The sequence below is a fragment of the Haliaeetus albicilla genome, chromosome 6, assembly GCF_947461875.1.
Source record: "Haliaeetus albicilla chromosome 6, bHalAlb1.1, whole genome shotgun sequence".
NCBI lineage: Eukaryota > Metazoa > Chordata > Aves > Accipitriformes > Accipitridae > Haliaeetus > Haliaeetus albicilla.
In genome coordinates, this window is record NC_091488.1 from 12,936,860 (window position 1) to 12,961,781 (window position 24,922).

General features: G+C 42.4%; 1 protein-coding gene across 3 annotated transcripts in view; it reads right to left on the reverse strand.

Annotated features, from left to right (window-relative positions):
• BACE2 (beta-secretase 2) overlaps nucleotides 1-24,922 on the reverse strand; it is a 57,243-nt gene that overhangs the window by 28,542 nt on the left and 3,779 nt on the right. For all 3 annotated transcript variants that reach the window (XM_069785077.1, XM_069785079.1, XM_069785076.1), the window contains exon 2: nucleotides 7,026-7,114. In XM_069785077.1, coding sequence (XP_069641178.1) covers nucleotides 7,026-7,114 — 89 coding nt within the window. The remainder of the gene's footprint in view (nucleotides 1-7,025; nucleotides 7,115-24,922) is intronic.

Consider the following 24,922-nt stretch of genomic DNA (forward strand, 5'->3'; position numbering starts at 1 on the left):
ATGTGCTCACAGAAGAACGGGGATGGATTGTAAAAGCAGTAAAAAGTGGAAATAAAATCTTGAGGCCCTGTTTTTATCCTGAAGCCGTCAATGACTCAAATCTTCACAATGTGTGTCCTTTTTTTTTTTTTTTTAACTAAGGTATGATGCCACCTAGTACAATGTGTCCCTGACTCAGACTGGTCCATCACAATAGGAGCAACACTCTTTAACTGGAGACGGAACGTATTAAGTGGCGCTAGGAAATGAAAAGCTTCTGAATTCAAATCTAAAATTGAAATGCCAAGCTAACTGAATAGCTGTAGATTAATACCTCATTAATATTATTAAAAAATCCATTTTGGGTAAATTGGAATATTATTGTGAGTATCAGCAGTAAGACACAGGTTTTCTAAATCTGCAGTTTGGTCTATCTATCAGGAAGTAAGTAGATTTGGATATTATTAATGAATGATTCACTGACTTGGAGGAGGAAAGGAAGGAGTTCCTTCTAGACCAGGGCAGCAAAGGCAAAGGAGCAGTTAAGTATGGCAAGCAAAGAAAGGAGAAGAGTCCTGTTTAGAAGGTTTAACAAAAACATTAGAAAAAACTTCAATAGATTTTTTCATTTTAAAATCCTATAGTATAAATACAGTAATCATCTTCCACCCGCATCACTACTGAAGAGCTACAGAAGTTCTAGGTCCCTTACAATTTATTTTGGTCTCATTCCTCAGCATACAGCTTCACCTTCTGAAGAGACAGATGACCATGACTCATGTTCATCTGAATAGGCTTTTTGCTTGACAGCTTTTTTAAAAGTAAATATAAAAAAAGTGTAAAATAATTTCATAACACCACCTTTACATGTGTGTAAAACAATAGAAAGTGCAGTTCATTTATCAAATGCAGATAGTTTTATCAACCCAGCTTTAATGTAACATTAATGTAATTTAATGTAAATTAAAGCCCTTTAATTTAATGTAAGGGCTCTGACAGAAACAGCCTCATGAATTGGCTTCACAGCCCCCTGTACCTGAGCTCACCAGAATGAAGTCGGTGCAATTTTGCCTATTATGGGGAACAACCTTTAGATGGCAATGCAGACAACTCCCATCCATTCAAGCAGACACTTTATCTTGAGGGACAATTTGGCCATATGGACCGTGCGACTGATCCTCTTCCTAGCTAAGGGAAGGAGGGAGTAGTAAGAGGCCAGGCTCTAACCCTAAGCAGTTCCTGATACTCCCAACACCTGACCCTTCAAGGGTCTTCAGGGTTCAGTAGCTTGTAACATCCAAGACAGCAGAAATACATGAGATAATAGGCCCCACAGATTACATTTCAAAAGGCACGAATTCCAGAGATACTGTTACTACCTCTATCTGCTCACTTCTGCTGCTACTGCTGTTTTACCTTTCTGCATAATTCTGCATTTGTGTGACAGACAAAGGGACATCTCTGCTCAGGCAGGGTCTTCAGAGCACCACTGTGATACTGGCAGTACATTTTATAAATCAAAATAGATTCTGAATAATTAGTGACATAACAGAAACTGGGGGGGGTGCAGGTAGGAAAAGGAAGGGAAAACACAGGGTTCTTCATGTAGAAAAGCGTCTGGCTGTGCAACAGAAGAGGAAACATCTGAAATCAGAGAGAAAAGTGAGTGCTGGGAGAATAAAGCGAAGCGAATCTTCAGGTGGTGCATGACTAGCAACAACAGCAGCACGTAGCTCTTCTTCCATAAGCGGTAACAGCCTGATGGATTGAGCTGTGAAGCAGGACACAGAAAGACTGGGTTCGTTTTCCAGCACGCCTGGGGAACTTTCCTGTGGCAAGGCAGGACAAGTCACTTCCTTGCCTTCTGTGCCTCAGCCTCCCCACCTGTAGAAATGGGTATGAGGATAGTCATCTCATTTGTGAAGCGCACAAATGTTGTATTTAAGAGAAGGCCTTATTATTTCCTTCAAGGAGCAAAATTCCTAATGTGGGAAGGGATCTCACAGAATCCTTGTGGCAGTAAATTATGTTTTGTTCTGCAAAACCACTTCCTTTTCCATCTTCTTGACTGTAATCAGCCCGTGGTTTTCCACCTCACTGATCTAAAGGAAGAAAACTTCTTTAGAGGTCAAAACTAGAGACTTGTTCTAATTCATGGGCCGAGTGTTTTAGAACAAACACACAGCACAAAAAATTCCAAACAAGCTGTTTTGGCTGTGATGGGAAAATAAGAAGTTCAACTCTTCTGGCAGGACAGAGTGTATTTTAGGCAGAGGTGAGGGAAAATGGCCTCCTAGATTATGGTGCTGTAGTGACACTACTTCCTTCTCCCTCTCTTTCCTGGTTACTATCTTCTCTCCAAAGCAGCCAACAGAAACACGGTTCCTCAAACCTCGAATGGATCTCAAGCCTCAGCTGAGAAAACTAGCAATGGGTTCATTTTCTCATGCAGAGTTATCTCTCATTACTAGCATATATCACTGAACAAAACATAACCAAAATATTATTTCCCATGTCGTGCTTCATTTGAAGGAAGCTCAACATGGCAACAGCAAATCCACTATGCAGAAAGCCCTGCTTAACACCAACCTCGCCAGACATACAATTCCTTCTTAATTCCATGCTCTCTTGCCGCTCTGCAACTAACCGGGACCTCCTGCTTACTCACTCACTCTTTCCTAAGCACCAAATCAATGTCTCCACGGACAGCAATGGCAAAGAAGGGACAGAAAACAGCAATGAACAAAAAAATCTGAACAGAAGTTTTGATCCCCTCTCTAGTGATAGATGGCACAAGGTAAGTGATTCAGGGCCAATGACTTTAAGACACAGCAAACATGAAAACCCAACATAAATTATTGATTTTTAACCAAGAAGTCCCATCTAATTTGCAGGGGTTCTCGAACAAGCTTATAATTTACACCAAACCACAAACTGTACAGTATACACAACCAAACTGACAGGATCATACCGCAAAACAGCAGCTTACTTTTGCTTGCTGGTATATAACTTATTGTATTACGTCAACTTATTGCCCATAATTTTCTTAGCTCCCTATCTCTTGGAATTATTAACTCCTGAGCAGTTTGCTCTTGAAACTTTAGATGATAAGGGAGTAGTACTCACACTGAAATAAAACTGAATACTATTGCTGAATATTGACAGCCCTGAGTATGTCACTCTTTCACATGCTGCTACAGAGCCATCACTGATAATTCAGTTTCAAGTGTAAAAATCCCTTTATGCATCTCTTTAAGTAGCTCTTTTATCATAAGTAGCATACTCAACAAAAACTACTTGTTACTTTGAACAGCATGAGAAACAAACTCTGTGATTTCTTTTCAGTTCAGGACAAATTAGGCCATTTCCCAAAACCTTATACATCATGGTGACTTACACAGCATGATCATCACAGCAGACTTAGAACTTTTCACAGCAAAGTTTTGTCAGAGCCACTCAAAAGCCCAAGCTGTGAAAGAGTTCATAATAACAGCTTTATTCTTTTTGTACAGAAAGACCCAGATATTTAAACAGTAGAATTATACGACACGGATTATATGACACACAACATCATTTAACAAGGTAGTTCTAAAATTGCTCAAGGAGGGCTCTTCCTGAACAACACACCCTCTGGGTCCTTTGAAACAAAGATAATGTCTTTTCTATGCACCCTCCTCAATTTCAGTCAAAAACCAATCATGCATTTAATTTCAGATTTTGTTCATTTGAATAAAATTAAACTAAGAGCGTGGCAATCAGGAAATTCAGACCCGTCACTCTCTTTCTCTAACACAATATTAATATTCTAATAAGCACACATCTATAACTCAGTCTCATTAACCTAACAAATTACTAATCCTTCTTTCCCCTTGTCTTCAATTTGCAGTTTATGACTTTCATATGGAAGCACTTCATGACAATATAGGGGAAAACTGCAGGAATGATTACGACATGAGAGGAAACCTCTTTATCTAATTTTGAAGTGTTCTACATAGTGTGGAAGAAAAGTGACCATAGGTCATTTATCTCATTTACACATAGGTAAAGATCACTCTTAGGTAATTTTACAGATCCAGCTGATGTGATATCAAAACCCCTGCCTACCATCTATGCAAAATCATGACAACCAGGGAAGGTAACTTGACTACTGGGAAAAGGCTTTCATAAGGCCAGTCTCAAAAAGAGACAAGCAGCAGGACCCAAGGAACTACAGGCCACTGGGCTTCGCCTCAAGTCAGGAAAAGTCTCAGAGAACAACCTCCTGGAACGTATTCCCAAGCACGTGAAGGACAAGAAGGTAATCATGGACACTCAACGAGGAATTTCACAGGCATATCACACCTGACCAGCCTCATTGCCTTCTACAAGATGACTGGCTACACAGATGAGGAAAGCGCTGTGGCTGTAGCACATCTTGACTTCAGTCAGGCTTTTGACACCATCTCCCACGGCATTCCTATTTGGGACCTGAGGATGTGGAGCTGAACAAACAGACCACTGTGTGGATTGAAGATGGGCTAGGCCACTGGGCCCAAAGGGCAGCGACCGTTGGCTCAACATCAGGCTCATGACAAGCATAGTGCCCCAGGGGTTGTGAGTGGAGGAAAAAGTGTTCAACATCTTCATCAAGAACCTACACGACGGACAGACTGCGGCTTCAGCAGATCTGCACAGGACTCTACATTAAGGGGAGTAGCTGACATGCTGAATGTCAGAGCTTGAATCCAGAGGAACCTTGTGGAACAGGAGGATGGGGCCAACAGAAACCTCATGGCGTTCAACAAGAAGCAGCCCAAAGTTTTGTAGCTGAGATGAAAAAACTCCATGCATCAGGACAGACTGAGAAGCAACTGAAAAGGACTGAAAAGGATTTGGGGTGATGGTGGGCACTAGGCTGAATAAGAGCCAACTCCGTAGTCGCCCTGTGCATACAGCCAACTTTACACCAGGCCACATCTGGAGGCCAAGGATAACACATCCAAGGAAGATGCTCCCACCCTCTGGTCAGCACTGGTGAGACCACACCTGGAATAGACTTGGGCCAGCTGTGGGAGCCCAGTTCAACAGGGATCTGGAGAAAGAGAGGGGGACTGGCAGAGGGCTACCAGATAGGTCAGGGTCCATGAACACAGGACCTGTGACGAGAGGCTGAGAGGAGCTGGGCTTCAGTGTTGCAGACAGGAGGCTAAGGGGAAATCTCGCAGCAGCTTACAACAACTTGAAAGGCAGTTACAAAGATGACACAGCCAAACTTTTCTCTGCAGTGCCAGACAATAACACAAGGGGCAACACCCACGAGTTACATTTTGTGAGGTTCAGGTTGGACGTTAGGAAATACCTCCTCCACAGGAGAGTGTGGTGCAGCACTGAAACACGCTGCCCATAGAGAGCACGGATTCTCAACCCTTAAAGGTTTACAGGACTTGGCTGGACTCAGCCGTAGCTGACCTGATCTGGTGACAGCCCTGCCTCCTTTGGGATATGTACTAGGTGACCTACAGAGGTTTCATGCAAACAACATTTTTGAAACATCTAACTGATTTCAGTGGGGCCAGGATCCCTCCCAGATGACATTTATTTAAATGTATTTAAAGTATCTAAAATGGAAGAAGCATGGTGTAGCCAGGTTCAAACACGCTAATGGTTGCACTTCATTCTGAGCATATTGCTCCATCAATCCAACCCAAACCTGAAATTGCTATTGCAATTGCTCTGGACTCTAATGACTTGAGTTTTGAACATTTTACAAGGCACCCTTAACTCTTCAGGGCCTAAATTTCAAGGTTTCATTATTAACTTCATATCAAAGTTCTCAAAACAGTGTGCACTGAGAACACTGATAAGAGACTGTGACTTTCAAGTGATGTCACAGCCTTTCTCAACACACAACCTCTGCTGTTGCTACTGCTTCTAATAGTTCATGGTTCTTACGAGAGAGGCCTTGCCCTTCCAGACAAAATAACATCACCTAAGAGAAAAGGGAAAAGGAATGCTTGTGCTTTTAATTCCTTGCAATTAAGTTTCCTCTAGCCACTACCTATGGAAGGGGATATCGGGCATGTAAAACTCTGCAATAGTGCAGAAACAGCTTTCAAGCACAAATTCTGGACTTTCTAGACCTGTGTCATATCAGAGTGAGATGTGAAATATTTCCATTAACATCTGAGTATGTGACAGGAGGTAAGGCTATTCTAGTAAGCAGCATGGAAATGCTGGCTTTCCCTCCATTACCAGTGCATCTTATTGGAAAAAAAAGTGCAAACCCCATGTTAAAATACATGAAGAGGTAATGAGAATGGTGATACTCTCCAGACTCCCAATTGTATAAGTATTTTTAGTCATCTGCTTCAGCTAAAGATAAACACTGTGTTTTGGAGAAGTTTACCTGAAATAATTGAAACTAGAGAAGGGCAGAAAGGAAGGAAGAAAGGAGGGAAAGTGATTCAGACAGACAAAGCTGTGCTTGGCTGCGACTAATGTTGGCTCATGCTAAACACAGCAAATTTAGCACATAACAATCACCAAACCCACCAAGTCATACCTCATAAACAACCAGATTCAGCAGGGCCTGTCCAGATCACTAACTGATTGAGGCCCTTGGCCAAACTAAACCACAAATTAGTTTTTGACTAACTAATTCTGGTTTTGGATGAAATGTCAAGTAACAGATACAATTACTGGGTTTTAAGTTTTGTTTGTAAACAATGGGAAAGTATATTTAAACTTTCAATTCCTTCCAAGACTATTCAAATAAGAAATTGCCTGAAATTGGTGTGACTTTTACCCTGTAATCTTCTTCCCTTTTCTCCAGCTCTAATCAGCACTGTGCTCAGACCTCAGTTGCTCTGCCACCAGTGTGACTGTTCATGATGTCAGGCGGGACTTTGCATCAGGCAAAGCCAATCTTCCCATTCCGGCAACAAACATCCCGTTCTCATGGGACACCGCAGGAGCCCCACGAACTGCCTTATCATCCTCTTTTGCATGGAGAAGCCAGAGTCTAAAAGACATCCTAACCCATCACGCCGTGCAGAACAGGTACTTACAGCTTGGTATTGAAGTAGGAGGTGACATCAGGATCAGGCACACCTGCTACAGCAAAATTACTGCTCCCAGTGTCAACCAGAATATTTAACTGCCGAAACAGAAGAAAGGAGAGGTGGTTTTCATATCCAACTAAACAAACAAACAAACAAAAAATCATTAAAGTTTTTGTCTAAACTACCTTCAGTTTCAAAACTATGATGAAAGTTGCTCTGAAAATTAAATACAAAGTGTCACTTTTGGGAAAGATATATTGCTGCAGCCCCTTCAAAACAGCTGATCATGCTGAAGTGCTTTAACATACTCATGTTCCTGGAAGGGGAAAAACCCACCAAGCCCATATTTGCAGAGCAGATGAGTTCACAACTATCTCAAATTTCTTTTTGGTCCAACCCACGTGTCTTGGTAACCTGGCACGTCCTGGACACAGGCTGAACTGCATACTTTTTAAAGCACTGTTTGCCTTAGAGCTTATGAGGTTTCAGGGTAGGGGGTGAGTGCAAGTCTGAGCAGAAATAAGCAGAAGCATGAATCTGCTTCGTGGCTTGGAGAGCATGGGAACAATGCCCAGTTCGTCCTGAGCAGCAGCAACCTACCACAGCCTGCACCGCCTTTAAATAGGATGGCAGATTTATAAACACTATGAAAAGCATTGATTGAAAGGTGGCCTAAGAGCAGGGCCACTTGTTTGCTTAATTGGGAGGACGATTTAGGCCCAAAAATTGCCTAACAAAACCACACAGACAAAACGAGACGTCTCCTTTCCCCATTTGGCTCAGGTAACCAGGCTGGTTCACCACAGCTGCATGATGGCTTGTGCTAACACAAAGCAGAAGGTAACAGCATGGGAGCTAGCAGCCAGATGCAGGATCACCTCTTTCAGTGAGACCTTGAAACTACATTAAATGTAGTGTCATTAAATGATAATTTAAGTCAGTCAGAGACTGTACTGCTACCAAAAGCAGCAGTCACACTTTTTCCCTGCTCTTGGCTGGGTGCTTCCCAGGGCTTCTTGGCATAAGCACTCGTACCCATGGGGCTGTGATGCAAATCAGATCAGGTTCCTCACCTACTGTTACCAAAAAAAAACCCCCAAACCCCCAAAAACCCCTAGCAATCTGCCATATCAGCAGCTACTTGAAAAGAGATGGTAGTAGCAGATAGTAGAAAAGGGCGATTCCTCCCTTGGTGACAGTGCGGTCTCAGATTGGCTTAAAATGATTGTGAAATTATGCCCTAGGCAGTAGGGGGACACCTGCTCCCCAGAAAAATATTAAGGAATTAAGAATTTTCCTGTAGGAGGAAGTGAGACATGAGGACTGGGTTGCCCGTGGTTTGAAGTCAGCTCAAACCAGCCACTTTGGTAGTCCTCATCACTTGTCAAGACGTGAGGTAGCTAGGGATCTAGCACTGAAAGTGGACATGGGAACAGTTAGAAAGAACAATAGGGGAAATGAGTTTAGTGTTGACAAATGAAGTGGAGAAACAGGGCCGAGCTCAGAAAGGAGAGAAAAGACAAAGGAGGATAAAGCATTTGGAGAAGATATGCTGAATCCTTCATTAACAAGTTTAAGACTGAGCATAGACCAAAAAAGTGTGAGTCGATGTTCAAAAACATTTTTGGTTTGCTCATGGAGGCGGAAGGAGGAGATGGTTACACTTGTTTTACCTAGTTAATATAGGATGGGACTGAGGAGCTCTGAAATTAAAACATGAACACAAAACCAACTAGTAATCCGTAGGACTCTCTTCTGAACTGCACGCACACTCTGGCATTGGTATTCCCAGTCCTAATCATGCAAAAATTTTAAGACTAAAAAGAAACAAACCTACCACCTTAGTCAAGTGCCTCACTGCATCCCAGATTTTAGATTAAGCGGAGACAATATATTAAAATTTATTTTGCAACCACACGAGCTAGGCACAGAGATTTAAAAACAAAAGGACATCTACAAGTTCACCTGGCTCCAGGAGCTGAGGCTTTAAAAGAAAATAGGAACCTCTGAGGCATGGCTTGCAATAAAATCCAAAGTTTGCTACATACTTTATTTCAACAATATCAAAAGCCTAACATTTTGTCAACTACCTAACAAAGTAAGAACTATTCGTTTTTCCCCCCTCTTTGGGAGAGAAATCATATTAAAAATAAATAACAAAGAGCGGCTACAGTGTGTGCATCTATCAGAACCAACAAAAGTTGCCTCAAAGGGGTGCTGCAGGGCTTAAATTAATTAGCCTTTCCGAGGCAGTCTGTGATGCTTGAGTAATGGGCACTGTACATCAGCTGCATAAAAACATGTAGGTGTTGCCCTAGCTTCAGTAATATGCATGACACCATACACGAAGGAGGACTTGGGGAGGAAAAAAAACCCCCTGAACCCAAACAAACCCCCAATCACTAAATATAACATATATGAAAGATATTTTACCCCCACACCTTAAATACAATGTTATCATCACAGAATTGACAAATCACTGAAGAAAAGGGCAAATTTACTACCCACAGTACGGAGCAAATCAACATTTCCAAAAGAAAATAAATATCCCCCACCAAAAAAAAAAAAAAGAAAAAACAAAGCTGGCCAACCATGCAAGTGCCAGCCCACTCGGACACAGCAGCATTCACATGACAGATCGCTATTGAGGCTGACATTCTCTCTCCGCATGTTTGTGCATAATGAGATGCAGGCGGCCAGGGCAGACACTGATTTATTGTAGTCCTCACAATAGTGCCAGTGATTAGCAGCTCATTTTGGGGTGGGTATAACTTACTGAGTTCTCTTTCTCTCCTGGCTACCCTTTGGGTCTGAATTTTCTTTAGTGCCTTCACGTCTCATTAAGAATCACTTTCGTGTTGTCACCACTGAAGCCTACTTTATTCTGTACTGCCTGCTGCCGGTTTAATGGTGCTGCTGGGGGAGCTTCAGGGAAGCTCTGGTGAATCACAGGGTGGCAACTGAAAGAGCTGTGGTCCAGGGCTGCCTATCCTGCCCCATCTCCAGAGGTCAGCCCTGCCCTCTCCCAAAAGATGAAGTCAAACGCACTATCTGCTCAACTCCCCAGCCTCTGCGTTTCGCCGCCCAGCTTACTAACAAAAACCGAAACCGATGGCACCTCAACTTGATTCACTGAGCTCTGGGCTGTGACGGCCGGAGAGCGGTCATACCTCTCTGTGCCTTTACCCTTCTGTCACAGGGACAGAAGACCCTGACGCTGAGGCAGAGCCAACAGCGGTGGTAGCGTCCTCTCCAGCTGCCTCCTGGTGAAGCCCCAGATGTGGTGAATCAGAGCTCTCGCGCGCAGGCGGAGCAGGTTCCTTGGGTTTATTACAGCCATCTCCAGTGAATCACTTCCTGTCACCGAGAGCCGATTATTTAGTGATCGCCCTGTTTTGTCAGAGACTGTCAGATGAAGTCAGATTTTGCGAAAGCCAAGGTCAGAGAGACACGGCTGAACGAGGCTATGAAGGAGAAACTGCCTGAAGACTGCTGACTGATCACGTGCCCAGCATTAAAAACAATGAAAAACTACTTTCCTTTTGCTTTTGGAGGCACAGAAGGAAAGCCTTGGTTTCTTTTTTATTGTGGTTTCCAAGTCAATTTCAGACCTATATAGCAGAAAGCAGACAGCAAACGCAAAAGGCCATTCTTCCCCCCTGAAGGTCACCTTTACTACAGCTGTGGGACATAAAGTCTGCACATAGTATTGTATCTGGAGATTATTTTGCTGGATGCATTTCCTGTATGGAAATAGTGTCGTTATTATTAATAAGTTCATAAAGATCCCTAGCTATAGAGTAGGCAAGACAGTACCATCCACCTCTGCCACGACAAGCTTACAGAGGAAATCTGACACTCTGTCTATATGCCATTAAGTTGTGCTTATAAAAAGAAACAAATCCAAACCTGTTTACTGAAAGTCACGAACATTGAAAGCAGAAGCCTCCTTAGGCCATGAATTTTCTATTTTTTCTACTCTGAAGGGGTAGACACACTGAAAAAAACCCAGTCATAATGATTTATTTCAACTGGAAGTCAAACATATTGTCAATACTTCAAGGATCCCTCAAACTTTCCAGCGCTTGGTTTAGCGCCAACTTCAAATAGCACTTACTGGATGCTATCCTGCTTCAATAATGTAACTTACCGCTATGTCTTTAATATTTTTAAGCTTTCTATTGCTGAATATTGTTGTATTTTGATATCAGAAAAAAATATTGCCTATTGATCTGTCATCTTTTTTTCAAAGCTTTGTCTGCCTGTGGTTCAGGTGCCTGCCCTATCTGTTACAGCAAGTGGCGTCAATGCAGCGTCATCAACACCAGGCATTATCTATGCCTCATTTAACTGCCTGGTGAACAGCAATTTGCAGTTATCCCACCATGCATTCAGAAAGTGACTTCCTTCACATTTTCAAGGAAAAGTGATAAGAGGTGGCAATCATTCCATTTTTGTTGCATAGAGGTTGCTAGCATGCTTTAGCAGGGACAGATGTTGCCTCTGTTCTGATCTACACCTTACTTGGACTTAGTCCAAATTTCTCTTTCCTGTTTTTAGTTTGAGGTCAGGAGTTTTTGGTAACTTTCAGAAAAATATACAAAACAAATTCCACAGGCTACAAGTGCATAATGCATTTCTTTGAAGCAGCCCTCCACACGGTTTAGCATACACAGCCTTCTTCAGGTGGGAATCCTAGGGCTTGCATGCAACCCTGTTGTGCTGCTGCTTTTGATGTGATTCCCTGGGTAACCCACACTGAACTAGAGATAATCTTCATCCCCATTAAAAGACTGGCCCATGGAAAAAAATCCATTATAGGTTTTTTCCAAGTTAATGGGTCTGATCCTTTTAGGTCAAGCAATAAAGTTTCACCACTGGGCAGAAGAAACCAGGCTGCAAAAACTTATTCGGCCCTTCATCCCTGCTTCAGCTGAAGCATATGGGGAGGAAAAAGAAAAAAGGAATAAGATTTGCACAGATAGAGCCATAAATATAATAATCAACCTCATTCAGCCTTACATTTACTCTGGGGTTCAGTCAAAGTCTTAATAATGGGCAATTGATACTTCTGCTGCACGAGCCAGCAGACCAAAAAAGCTCACTCCGCAAGAGTTCATGATGAAAAACTACAAGCCATCATGCCTTCTCTAGGATTTTAACTCGACCTGAGGGTGCCCCCTTCTTTTCTCTCCTCTCCCGTCCCCAATAAAGAGAGCGACCATTCCACACTAGTAACATTCACATGCCGTTCAAAATCTTGTCCTGCTGTGCTTTCATGATTTCTCCCACACACACACTTAAAATAGGGCTTAGAGTCCTACTCTGCTTGATGGAGTATGCTACACAGTGAACTATCACAAAGTAAATATGGGTTTTTGTCCACATGTAGAGACTATAAATAGCAAGCATCCCATTACTGGCTCATGAGCTGTTACCACACATTACGATGTACTGGTTTAGTAGAAGTCTACCCCATCTAACAACCCCTGAACTTGTAACATCTCTTAACTCCCTCTCTTTCTTATTTTGTCCCCCACATAATAAACCCTACTGAAAATAATTTGCTAGACAGTGCTTAAAAAAAGGTGCAGAGAAGTGCTACGTTTCTTGTTAGAGATTAGCAGCTAGAAATCATTTGGGTAACAGCTCTTCTTTTTCAAGCTGGTTAATAGATAGGAAAATTAGTTGCCAATTTAAATACCGCCTCATTTAACACAACAATTCCTAATTACATTATCAGCCCATCCGGCAAGAATTGCTTACAACTATCACACGAAAAAGAAAACACACTAGCAACTATATGCTGTGTTTGCCCACAGTTGGAATTCCGTGTTATTATTGGCACAGACTGTCAGTCAGGTTATTTCAGCAATTTGTTTCTACAAATTAATACTGTTACAATATACAGCAGCTTTTTAAGCACAGAGTTACTGTACGTTGGTTTTTTTGTGTGTGTGTTACTTGGAATTAGCATTTACGGCCTACTTTCTAATAAACAATTTCAGAAGACTAGGCTGTAATATAGATCTGTTCCTCTTAAGATACAGAAATAAAACCTAATTAAAAGATGAGTTAGAGGAATCTTTGGAAGCATGTCTAGATGTAGAGGCCTGCAAAGTTAGACATAAACTGAAAAAGCCTCCACAATGACACATTTCTGTTTGCAGAATAATACGTATTTTGCTGAACAGGTAAGACTGAAACCAAAAAAGGGTAAGTTCGTTGGTCTGTACAACAGACTGACGCGCTGCCCCCGAACACTGGGGCAGGGACGGGACTCTCCCATTTTTCATTGCTCGTAAGTGGTCCCCGGACTGGAGCAACCCAGTCCTCATTGCTCTGCAGCGCCTCACAGAACGGTTAGGGTTGGAAAGGAGCTCTGGGGGTCATCTGGTCCGAGCCACCCGGAGCGAAATAACTCTCTGCAGCTTGGACGGTATCGAATTCATCTTTGAGGAGGAGGAGGAAGGGGGCAGGCCCATGTGTTACGCTGAGTCCAGGATGAGAAGTATTTCCTGTGGTGCCCTGAGCAAGGTCACCTCACCGGTGGAAACACACCTATCTGCTACTACCTCCAAAAACAATCCTCCCACAGTCATAAGAAGGGTTTAACCATGCAGCCAAGATAAGAGAGGCATTGTGAGAAAGAAAAATGGAATGGAGATTAATGATTTTCTAATGCCGTTTGTTCAGCAGGTGGTGCCCACGTTTCATTGCAGCGTCACACCGGGGACGCAGAGGAAGGTGATTTATTGCAGCATGAAAACTTGGCCAAACCAGCAGGGTCAAGTATATCACCAAAGATAACTCCTGCTTTCGCAACGGCAGAATGTTGTCCCAGAAACTGTGGTGTGTTTGTAGGTTGCGGAGTAAGCAGGAGAACAAGTGGCAAATGGAGACTCCTCAGGGCAGCAGCAGATCAAGCCCACCAGAGCATGTCTGGTGTTCGCTGTCAGTCCCCTCACCATATTCCCAGCTGGTGTCAGGAGCTGGGATTTGACCCCGTATCTATACGACCGTTACATTCACTCTCTCCTCCAGGCACCTAAACCACTCAGCTATCCCTGGACACTCTCACACCTGTACTGGGCCCAGGAGAAGACCAGAGACTTTTGCCCTCAATCTTTTCATGATCTGCACTGCTAGACTGGGAGGAATACTTCATTTTTTTTTTTTTTCTTTCTCTCTGAAAAGCAATAATCTCTTTCTTTGCCAGAAGATTACAATGTACTATCTGGATTAGCCAATCTATCCATGCTTAAGAGCACTGCGTGCTTCTGTAGTTGAGATTTGTATTAAAAACACAAATGCTAAAATGACTGATTGCTTTGAAGTATAAACTTGCTAAACTAAATTGTGAGTTGAAATATGAGCATCTGACTCTGGGACTGATGAATAGTCATTTTGAAGGGAAATATTACAGGAAGTGCTTTATATATATTATCATTTTGACAATAAGGGAAGGCTATTATGGTTTAAAGACAAAAAAAATAGTCAGCCAATCAATCCTGGTAACAAAACAAAATATCTATTCTTCATTTCTGCGCTCTCCTTTCTGCCAATGCCTTCGGTTCCCTAAACATTAGCATTCTTTCTGCACATGCCGTCTCATGTGGTATCTTATTTTTCAGGCTGAAATTTATTTGCTATGTCTAGATTTATCATACAACACATCCATCCTATTCATGCTATATGAACATGCTTTGCTGTTGAACATGAGCTATTACTTGCTTATCTTAGAGCTGTGTGAATCGTAGCAATTTTGTCTCATTGCCTTTTCAGAAAATACTAACCTTTTTTTCCTCTTTTTTTTTTTTTTTCAGATGCAAGGCCCTCTCTCATATCACGCCCTATAGCTGACAAAAAACTAGGTGTGTGAAGCAACCCTCTAGTTCACATAAACCAGCTACAGCTGAAGTCATGCCCTGCTCTAGGCATCAGGTTTTAAGATCTGGACTAGTTAGAGAAAGTTCAGTAACAACAATAATCTAGAGGTCTAGAAAATCTCACCTGTAAATAACCATTGAAAGGCTTGAACTGGTTTGAGAAGACCGAGCAAAACTGTGATAGTCTTTTAACAGACGTATGGTTGCCACAGAGACCCCCTGGGAGCCGCGCTTTTCAGAAAAAAGGGGTTGCGTGTGAGCCAACCGGTATCTTCATCAGCCTTTCCCAGTGTAGCCAGCAATGCACGTTAACATCAAATAGACTGTTAGTTCTTACTAAGAGCAGTAAGGCACCCAAGTGCTCACAAATTTGAGTGAGGAAAATATATGTATTGTCTATATTTATACTAAACACGTTCTTGATTGAAAAATTAATGAGTGCCTAGATAAACAGAAAATTAAAAAACCCCCACAAACACACCCTGAAATTCAAGAATGAATGCAGGAGACATCAGCTATTTGCACTTAAGTACACACAGAGCTCTTGTTAAATCCGAAAGCATGTTTCCACCTGTTAGTAGGTGTATAGGAATTAAATTCATCAATTTTCTGTTAATTACAGTACAGCACTGATGACACAGGGAGACCGTAAGCCGAATGCCATTGGGACCAACTCTCACATCTAACTGCAAGACTCGTGAGGAATCCCAGTGCCCATGCAGTCTTGGTTTAGAGACGGGCTACATCTAAGCTCTGTGTCACATCTAAATTAGTAAGCATCTCATCCAAAGCTCCCCCTCCCTCCCCAGAGAACACAGTGGCCAAAGGTGTTGGAGAGACAACTATTAATTCAATAATTCAACAGCTAAAAAGAAACTGAAGAAATGCCTGAAATGCATCTCTACCACCAGCCTGACTCTTGGAGATACACTCGTGAATGCCATTACTGATTTCACACTCACCTTCTCAACCTAAATCTCTTTTTCGCTTTGAAACCACCAGGCGTAGCCACCGCAGAGCAGACCTGCTGGGCACCACTTGGCAGGATTTTGAACTCTTCGGAGCAATGGCTAGCCACATCAGATGGCTACTAGTCGACAGAGCTATGGGTGCTGTGGGAGGACCTGAGGAGCGGGACAGCTTCTAGCTCCACAGCAAATAGAAGGGTGGCGGAGGTGGGCGAAGGGCTGCACAACTGTATTTCATGATACCGGGGCACAGACACCACCGGCCAGTGAAAAAGGGTTTTGCTGTCCCCAGACAGCTCCCTCAGCAAACCTCTGTGCACTTGTGCTTAACTGCAGCCTGCCTTGCTTCATTCTTGAAGAAAGCCACTGTCAGATTGCTTCAGTTGACCTGAAGCTAAACTTTCTCTGTAAAAAACAGACAACCACCTCACTGAAAAACAATAAACCATCCACCTCAAGTGCGTTAGGTTAAACATCTGCTATGTGTGTTCTGTTTACTACCACTACTTGGGGCATGATACTTCTAAAAACCATAGTCTTATGTCAAACAATTCTAGAGGGTTTTTTTTATTTAGGAAAAAAAAAAAAAAGGAGAAAGGGACTCATCATGCTAATACACTACCTTTCAGAGTATGATATCCAAGGAAGGCTTTTTGCTTTGGGGTTTTTTTTTTGAAGGAAATGAAATCAGTAAGCCTATGTTAATGTATTATACCCAGTGAATGATTACAGTTAGAAGCTGCATACAGTTCAGAATTTCAATTTTCTGAGGCTTTTGCTCTCCAAAATTAGCTTCCAATTTATTTTGTCAGGTCACCCTTTTCTTTACCTCTACCGTTCATTAGACTGAGAGAAACTGCTGTCTGGAAAAAAAAAAAAAAAAGCGTTTTTAGTTCTTTTCTACCTAGCTTCAGAAGTCTGACACTATATAAAAAAAAAAAGTTTGTTTTGAAACTAAAGCAACAACCCCTCCAACTGCTGTAAGACTGCAACAGTTTTACACATTTGCACAGAGCCAAGCTATACTAAGTAAAGTCAAGAAGGCTTGAACTAACTACACCTTCTTCATGCTGTACAAGCTTCTACACTGTGAGTCACTGCCCTTGTTTGCTGTGCCATTTGGAAATAACAGAATTAATCACAGGCCACGTTGCAAACTTCAATACAGCTTATGAAGCCCATTCCTAATGTTCTTGAGAATAGGCTAGGAGGTATCTCTAGCCACATGAGCACGGTTATTTTTTTTTGTAATCTCACTTTTGTCAAAGACACCACAGTACCCTTGCCCTTCAGCAGCAGGCAGAAGCTTCTCAGGAGAGATTCAGTCTCGCTCCTGTACTTCTACCTCCATTAAAAGGTCTCCCTTGCGCCAAAGATCTGAACTTCAATCTCCAATTTAAGACAGACCCTGGATTTCAAATTGCACTAGAGATGTGAAACCAAGTGCCAAAGCTGCTCCTGCAATATTTAAGAAGCTTTTGAAGGCAGCGATTAACTTTGAAAAAGGCTACATTTCAGAGACAGGTAGGAAGAAAAAGAAGTTGGCAGGACAGCAGTGAGAAAAATCAGAGTTTTGAGAAGGCTGCACGCTGGGTCTGATCTCTTCCCTCTCCTCCCCCCATCAACTCACTCTCGTAGTGACATGATTCTTTTCAGGTTTTTTTCCCCTCCCCTGTCAAGATGTTAGTTTTGGAGACGGGTGTTTGTTAGCAAAGGTTTTTCAAAGTCTGGAGAGCCGCTAGAAGAAGAGGTGAAGGCAGGACACTCCCGACACGTCAGGTCTATCCTTTCTCCCCAGAACAGGCTGTTCCCAGCGGCACTGCCATACCCACACAGCGGGGCCGCTCGTTATAATGTCCTTCAAGCTGCACCTACTGCCTGCTTTCAGGAGGGGCTTACTTATGGGTTTTTTTTAGTGCTTTTCTTCAAGAAGGACACTGAATGCTTATATGACATTTTCCAGTCAGTCCCCTGAAACACCGTAACAAAACCAAAGTGGGTAAGAGTCATTTTTCTTGGGCTTTCCCTATCCATACACTGCAACAGTGAAACAACCAACCTTCCCAAAACATGAAAGCCAATGGACATGATTACATGGGAACCCCCACCTTATTGCTTAAGTCAAGTTCATGGGTGTGAAAGCAGTCTCTCCCTCCTGGAGGCCAGGAAACTACCACCAATTCCATGTTCACACACCGGGATCCATGGATTAGCCAAGATTGTTGGACATAGAGAGGTAAATAAATTAGCACACACCTTGGGAAAGCAACTGTGAACTCCCTGTACTTCAAGGCATGACCTCTGCTATAAAAATGCCACGTGTTCTTCAGGACTGGACTTGCAGCACTGTCAGATTTTGTTTAACATATGAGAGCTGCTACTGTATTTCATATTGCCAAACTGGTATGTTTCAGCCTGGGGAGCTGAAAAGACTGGTCCTGGCATTTACCCATCCTTTAACTCCCTTGATCTACCTCTTCCCCACCTGCCACAGCAGCTCCCACCTCCATTCTTCCCTTTCTGCCCAGAAACAGGCACGATCACGTACTTTCGCAACACCTCCTGGGCTGCTGCTATATGGACGGCAAAGGGACATGACTGGATCCGTTGCTGCAGGCAAGGAGAGGGAGGGAAGAGATGAGGAAAAAAAAAGGCAAGTACAGCTATGTCAACCACAAGGACTGGAATTCTGGAATTTGGTTATTCTGATTGTATTTCCTGCTAGAAAAGCTGTGCCACATCTCTGGGGAAAGGCATGGGGTCAGGCAGCTGCCTGCTGGTCCGTGCCGTCTTAAGCAGCCACAGGAATGTCCACAGGCAGCCCCAGGTCTCAGAGCACAAACAAGGTGATGCAACTCCAGTGTTTTTATTTTCCTGGTAATTAATTAAGGGAATACAACAGACAGAAGGCTTTTGCTCCCCATTCCACCTGACCTATTTAGGATATTACCAAGGAGCAGAATTTGATTGTCATCATGGGTATTTCTTGGAATTATACAGGGGAGTTCAAAGGCACAAACAGAAAGCAGCTTTCCACTCCATAACACCAGGAAGGACTATTTGATCAGAGGAAAAAAAAAAAAAGGGAAAAAAACAGCTGCTAAGCAATGTCACAATAATGTGTTTGATTTATTAAAAATACAAACAGTCTTTTTTATTCATATTTATTCTAACATTTTTACTTAAAAATTTGGCAGGGCAATTTAAAAGGCAGATTTGATTCTCAAGTGAAATAAGATACGATTTTTTAAAAATCCTTTTTTTTTAAAAGCAGCAGTGTTTCTCCCCCTGCTATTGGACTCATTTATTTCTCTCTCTCCTTCTCAAACATGCACACTTTACTCTTTACCCTCGCTAATACTGTAGAGGCAGCAGCTCTGGGAAATGAACTAGCTTCGCCTGTGGCTCATACATCATTACAATTGTTAACCAAGTTCCACTATAAAAATCTTTATTACACAGGAGAACACAGAGGCATGCAGGAACACAGCTTTATTTTCAGATACCAGGTTGAGTTTGTAGGGCAGGAAGTTAAAAGACTTTTTCATGCTCTCAGGTTGACAAAGTCTGCTACTACACATTGCAACAACACACAGAAGACAGCTTCCTACTATCCATTCCTCCGCATATCAACCTGTATGTAGGCCTAAGCTATCTTCTACTTCGGCCGGGGTTACAACCCATTGTGTGATGATGGTACCTCAGGTCCTACAGCAGCCCAGGGCTCCAACATTTTATGAGAAGGTGGCAAGCGCAGCCACGTTGCTGCCTACACGCTGGAGCTGATGGTGCTCAGACCACTGGAATTGTGGAAGTTCCCCCTTTAGCAACAGCAAAGGTTGTCGTGCACGCCTGCTGTGGAGAAAGTTTCCGAACCTGAACAAAAATGCACAGGTAGTATCACTAGTATTTGGTCACTTGCCAACCCAAACGCTCAGCAGGGTGCAAATGAAAGTTAACTTTAGCTGGAACACGTAACATGTGCCAGCATTCATAACTGCGGCTGCTGAGAAATTTTCTCCACCACCCCACCACCCCCCATTTATCTCAGCAGTCCAAATGCAAAACTCTGGCACTTTGGATCATGCGAGATGTTTGTGTTATTCCCTGACGGACTTTGCATCCGTGAAGTCATGAGAAGGTTACTCTGTGACACATAAACTGAAGCACTGTAACTGCATCAGACGTTATCCTGATACAGCACTTCTCAGATTTTTGGGAAGCGTGACCACCTTTGGACTCCTCTGGCTTATTTGCAACCTGAGAGTCACCGAGAAGAAAAATGAATGAATTAAATAAAAATCTCTTTAGTCACAGAAAAGTATCAGCAGGACTGATGATTCATTTTCTGACACGCCTCACATTTCACTCTTACCCGTAGCAGACGTCTACTAGACAGCACAGTGAATGAAAGCGTAAGTCTTTCCATAGCATGCTTAAGCAGCATAGTAACATTGCCCTGAAGACCTTCCAAATTGGTATAGCATGCTCTGTCTTGAAAAGACACTACAGCTGTTAATTTCTTAAGCCACAAACACTGACAGTCAAGGTTTCTCTATCAACAGGTATCTTAATGGAATTTCAGAAGTAAAGTTTCCAATTAGGTAGCAAAAAATAAGAGAAAAAAATCTCCCTCAAGATTTCGCAGTGGCAATTTTGAAAATAGAACCGAAGCCTGCAGTCAAAATAGACATTCTAGTATATTATTTTCTATGCCAAAACTACTGCTGCCAAAGGCAATCTTCAAAATTTACCTTATGCTGACCTGATGCATTTTTTTCTTCCCTAATACCACAATATAATTTTCAAGGGGGGACACAGAGGACCCAACCTTCCATACAGTGGCTTAGCAGGTAAGCCTTTTGGTTCTCTAAAAGCCCCAAATGGCTGATCATCTCTGGTATGAAGCTTCCTATGGTAGCAAAGTAAGAAACAGAAAGAGCCTGGGTGGGCGAGAAAATTCTCGCATTTGACCTTGATGTAAGCCTGAGCACAAGCCGCAGCACCGCAGCTGGCTCCGAGGCACTCTTCTACAGACCACTCTCTCAGGCAGACCCACAAACAAATATCAAGGAATTATCTGCGAGACAGCCACCAAAAGGATTCCATTACTTTTTCCCTGTCAAATGGCAGGTGCTGACCTTTAATGTGAGAAGGCTTTTGCTCCTTCCCTCAAGTGGAGAGGTGACTCTTAGTTCTTGAGTTGTCCTCTGTTTTTCTTTAAAACAAAAATGCCAATGGGAAAAAGTAGTGCTATCAAGCAGTTTTAGATCCCTAGGAATGGATGCATTTGTGTCTTTAAGGAGGAGAAGCTTACCAAGTGTTACTGCAGTGTTAATACCTTTGCTCTTTTAAAATAAAACCAGACTAGCAACGACTTTGAGACACTTTTCCCTAAACACATGCAGTCCAGCTTAACAGCAGTTTTTGCTAGTAAGTAGGTACAAAAATAAACCAACCATAAAGCTAAATAAAATCAACTGATTTTAGTACTCACAAGCTGAGCAAAGAGTAAAAAAAATCTATGAGTAATTTATTTTTCATAATTTCAAATTATTAGTAAGCAGGGGTGAGGGGAAAAAAAGATTGTAGAGAGCAATTACTGTCTTAACAGATTCCCTTCAAAAGAGCCTTTTAATTATGACACATTAATTGCATTCAATTAATTGTAATTTTCACTCAAATAAGATTTTTCTTATCTAGCTTATTTTCCTCAAATTCCCTCTCTGCGATACCCCACAGGTTTCATGTATTTGAGAAGGACTGTTGAAAAGCAAAACCAAGCTCTAGAACATCTGTCCCCCGCCACCCTCCCGGTAAAAGATATAAAAAGGCAGTGAGAGCAGAAGAAAGAGTGACAGGCAAAAGGAAGAACGAAGGAACAACTCTGCTGGAGGAGCGAGAAGGGGGAAAAGAGTATTGTTTTATCAACCTTTGGCAAAGAGGGAGCAAACGTTGACTCTTGCCCAAGGCTTTCCAAAGGCACGAGAGCTGACTTTGCTACACAACCGCCCTGGGACGAGCCCGGCCAAAAGCCCATCAGCCAGCCACGCCTGGAGGAAGCCACGCTGGGCGCGTGGGCAGTATCAGGTTCAGCGGCCAAACTTTCGTCCCAAGAGAAAGAAGTTTATGAAGTTCCTCTGCAAGGCTCACGGGCGGTTCTGGGCTGCTAGAGCTTTTGCTGTGCAGAGCACGCAGCCGCTGCCATAGCAAAACCAAACCACACAGTCGATGCAGACGTGCTCGAGCTACTTCAGGTGCTGGCAGCAGTAGCGGAGCTCACTGCGTGTTGCAGAGCCACTCGGAAAAGCACAGTAGATCGCTCGTGTGGAGGTCCCCGTTGTCACAACTAGGCTGTTACCAATCTGAGTTAGCTGCTTTCGACTAGCTCAGTTCTTTAACACCGCAATCCTTGCCGCACGGGTGGCTGCGACGCAGGCATATGCAGAGGAGACAGAAAGTCAGCTAACTTGTTATTTTAAAACTAAGGGAATTCATGTGCAAAAAATTGCAAATAAAATCTATTTTGGTCCTGGGCTATTTCAAGTGCTTGGAAGGACACTGAACTAACAGATACAAATTCAAATGTAAAACTTTTGATTTTAACAGCAGTCTGGTATCTGTGGAACACATACGGCATTTGCTTCGTGAGCTCAGATCTACGTAGCAAAACCAGGCTGAAAAGCAGCAAGATGTATGACAGTCCCATCAATGGCAGGAAAAACCACTTCCTTTTTCTGAGGCAGCTGAGTGCTGCCTCCTTTACTTTGAAGATCTGATCTCAAGTCCTAATCTGGGCAGAATTAGGAGCAACAAGTTCCTTTACTTCTTTACACAAATTATGATTAAACATGTATTTCACAGCCAGTAAGAAAAGGGAGAAAGGTATGTCTGATTCATACTGGAGATGCACATGTGCAAGGGTATGCCATTGTATCAGCTTCCTTTTTCAAATGTAGCTATACTTGAAAATGACCAGATAACATTTCAGGTCAGGCTCGCTTCACCTAAAATAAGTGAGAAATTTTCAAAGATAATAAAACGTGGAAGCAATGTAATAGCTAACGTGTCCTCACAGACTCAGAGTCATAAGTGCCCTTCACGAAAATAAAGACCCCTGCAGGGTGTAGTAGTTTTTAAATCTGTCTTGCCAGACACTGTCCCTAGAGCACACAGCCCTCTGGTTACAGGAGTGGAAAAAAAGGAAAAAAACCCCAAAATCCATGGAAAAAAAAAAAAATTTCTTCCTTAATAATCCCAAACATCCAAACATAGAGGAATTTCACACGCCATTCCTTTTGCGAGGGCTAATTTTGTATGGAATGAGGTGTTAGAATGCTAATTTGTAAAGGCAGGGACCTTTCTGTCAACCCAAACCTGGTATGTTTTTTTGCTTTGTCTTTGGTCAAAAATACATTACACCCCACTGCACCATAGCACATCACTATATTAGTCCTGCCTTACGACTTTCAGGTCCTTGTCCTTTTTATTTTGCAGGCATACAACAACAACAAGCAAAATCTACCCAACTTATCATTTAACAACAGGAATATTTTGCATTTCAATAATACTTCCATTAGATGGATCTGGAGGGATTTTGACACTGACACCTCAAAATACTCCAGTATACCACAGCACTTGTCTTTGCTCCTCAATCCTTCTTTTTTTCAGCTTTCATGAAGAGCTCAAAAATAAACACAAAAGACCTACATATTTATTAAAAAAAAAAAAAAAAAAGAAAGAGAGGGAGAGAGAGAGACTTGAGTTGGAGCTTGCCTTCTGGTATTTGAACCTCGAAGGATCACATTTGCAAAACTTCTTGTATCTAGAAAGACAGTAACCCCCCTTTCAGCAAAATTAAGAAAGCAGAGCTTAGCTTCTTAGGTAATAGCACAGCTCCAGAAATCAGGCCCTTATCACCTAATATAGCAAGACTAGTGAAGCGATGAAATTACAAGAGCAGTTGAATCTTCCCTCACAATCTTCATTCCTTCCAACACTCAGGAAATAAGAGCTATCAACAGTTAAGGAAGAATGGCTGCATGTTCAGAACTTGCTAATGTGCATGTTCATCACCTTCAAAATACCGAGCTATAAATTATAAGACTCCATGACACACTTGAGGTGTTTAATACATATCCTTCTTTATCCTTTTTTTCTTTAACAGCTGGAAGAAATTGAAGGAAAGGTAACTTCCCACCAATTACACAGAAATTGGAGTTTGTGTTTCACAGCAAAGGCCGTTAGACCCAACATTGATGTTGACCTGAAAACTTCAGAGCAAGTTTACAGGATGGGTTTTTGCTCACCCTCTGCACAGAACAAGCTGCCATTAGGAGAAACAATAGCCGAAACCTCTTCATGCACAGAATGAAAAATTGACACTGTAATTTCAAAAAGAAGCCGTGGCATTCAGAGCACAAGTCAGATCCTATTGTGGTTTCAATACCCGCTAATAAGAGCGCAGCTACGTGACTCTCAGCTCTCAGAAGGCACACGCCTGGTCTCTCTTCGCAATGAAGTTGCAGGAATAATATTTACCTGGTCTCAATAAAAAACACAATTTGGAAACACAGTGAGACCGGCAGGACTACCATTACCTCACACAATGAAGACTAGCACAAGAGGCAAGACGAGGCAACAGTACTTTCTTTGCAAACATTTAATGCAGTCCAGATGGACTTCAAGAAAGCTGTGAAGAACATGGGGTCCTTTAGGAGTCTGACTATTCTGTTGGTCAAAAGCTCGTAGGAGAAACAAAACCAATAGGACGAGAACTGCGGTGAAGATAATGAAAAAACCCTAAATGATCTTTGATTCGATTCCTCACAGTGCTTATAATCTCAGGGCAGGCAAAATAATAAAAGATAGAGCAAAGGAATTCCATCAGATTATTTAAAGAAATAAGTAGTAAGAACAGCGCACACAATTAATATTGCGCTCTTGCCACCTCTTATTTCAATCTGGAATTGGAAGAAGTGCACCTATACAGACAGGTGTAAAGCACATAATCCGTCAGATGTAGGACACATAATAACACGTCCAT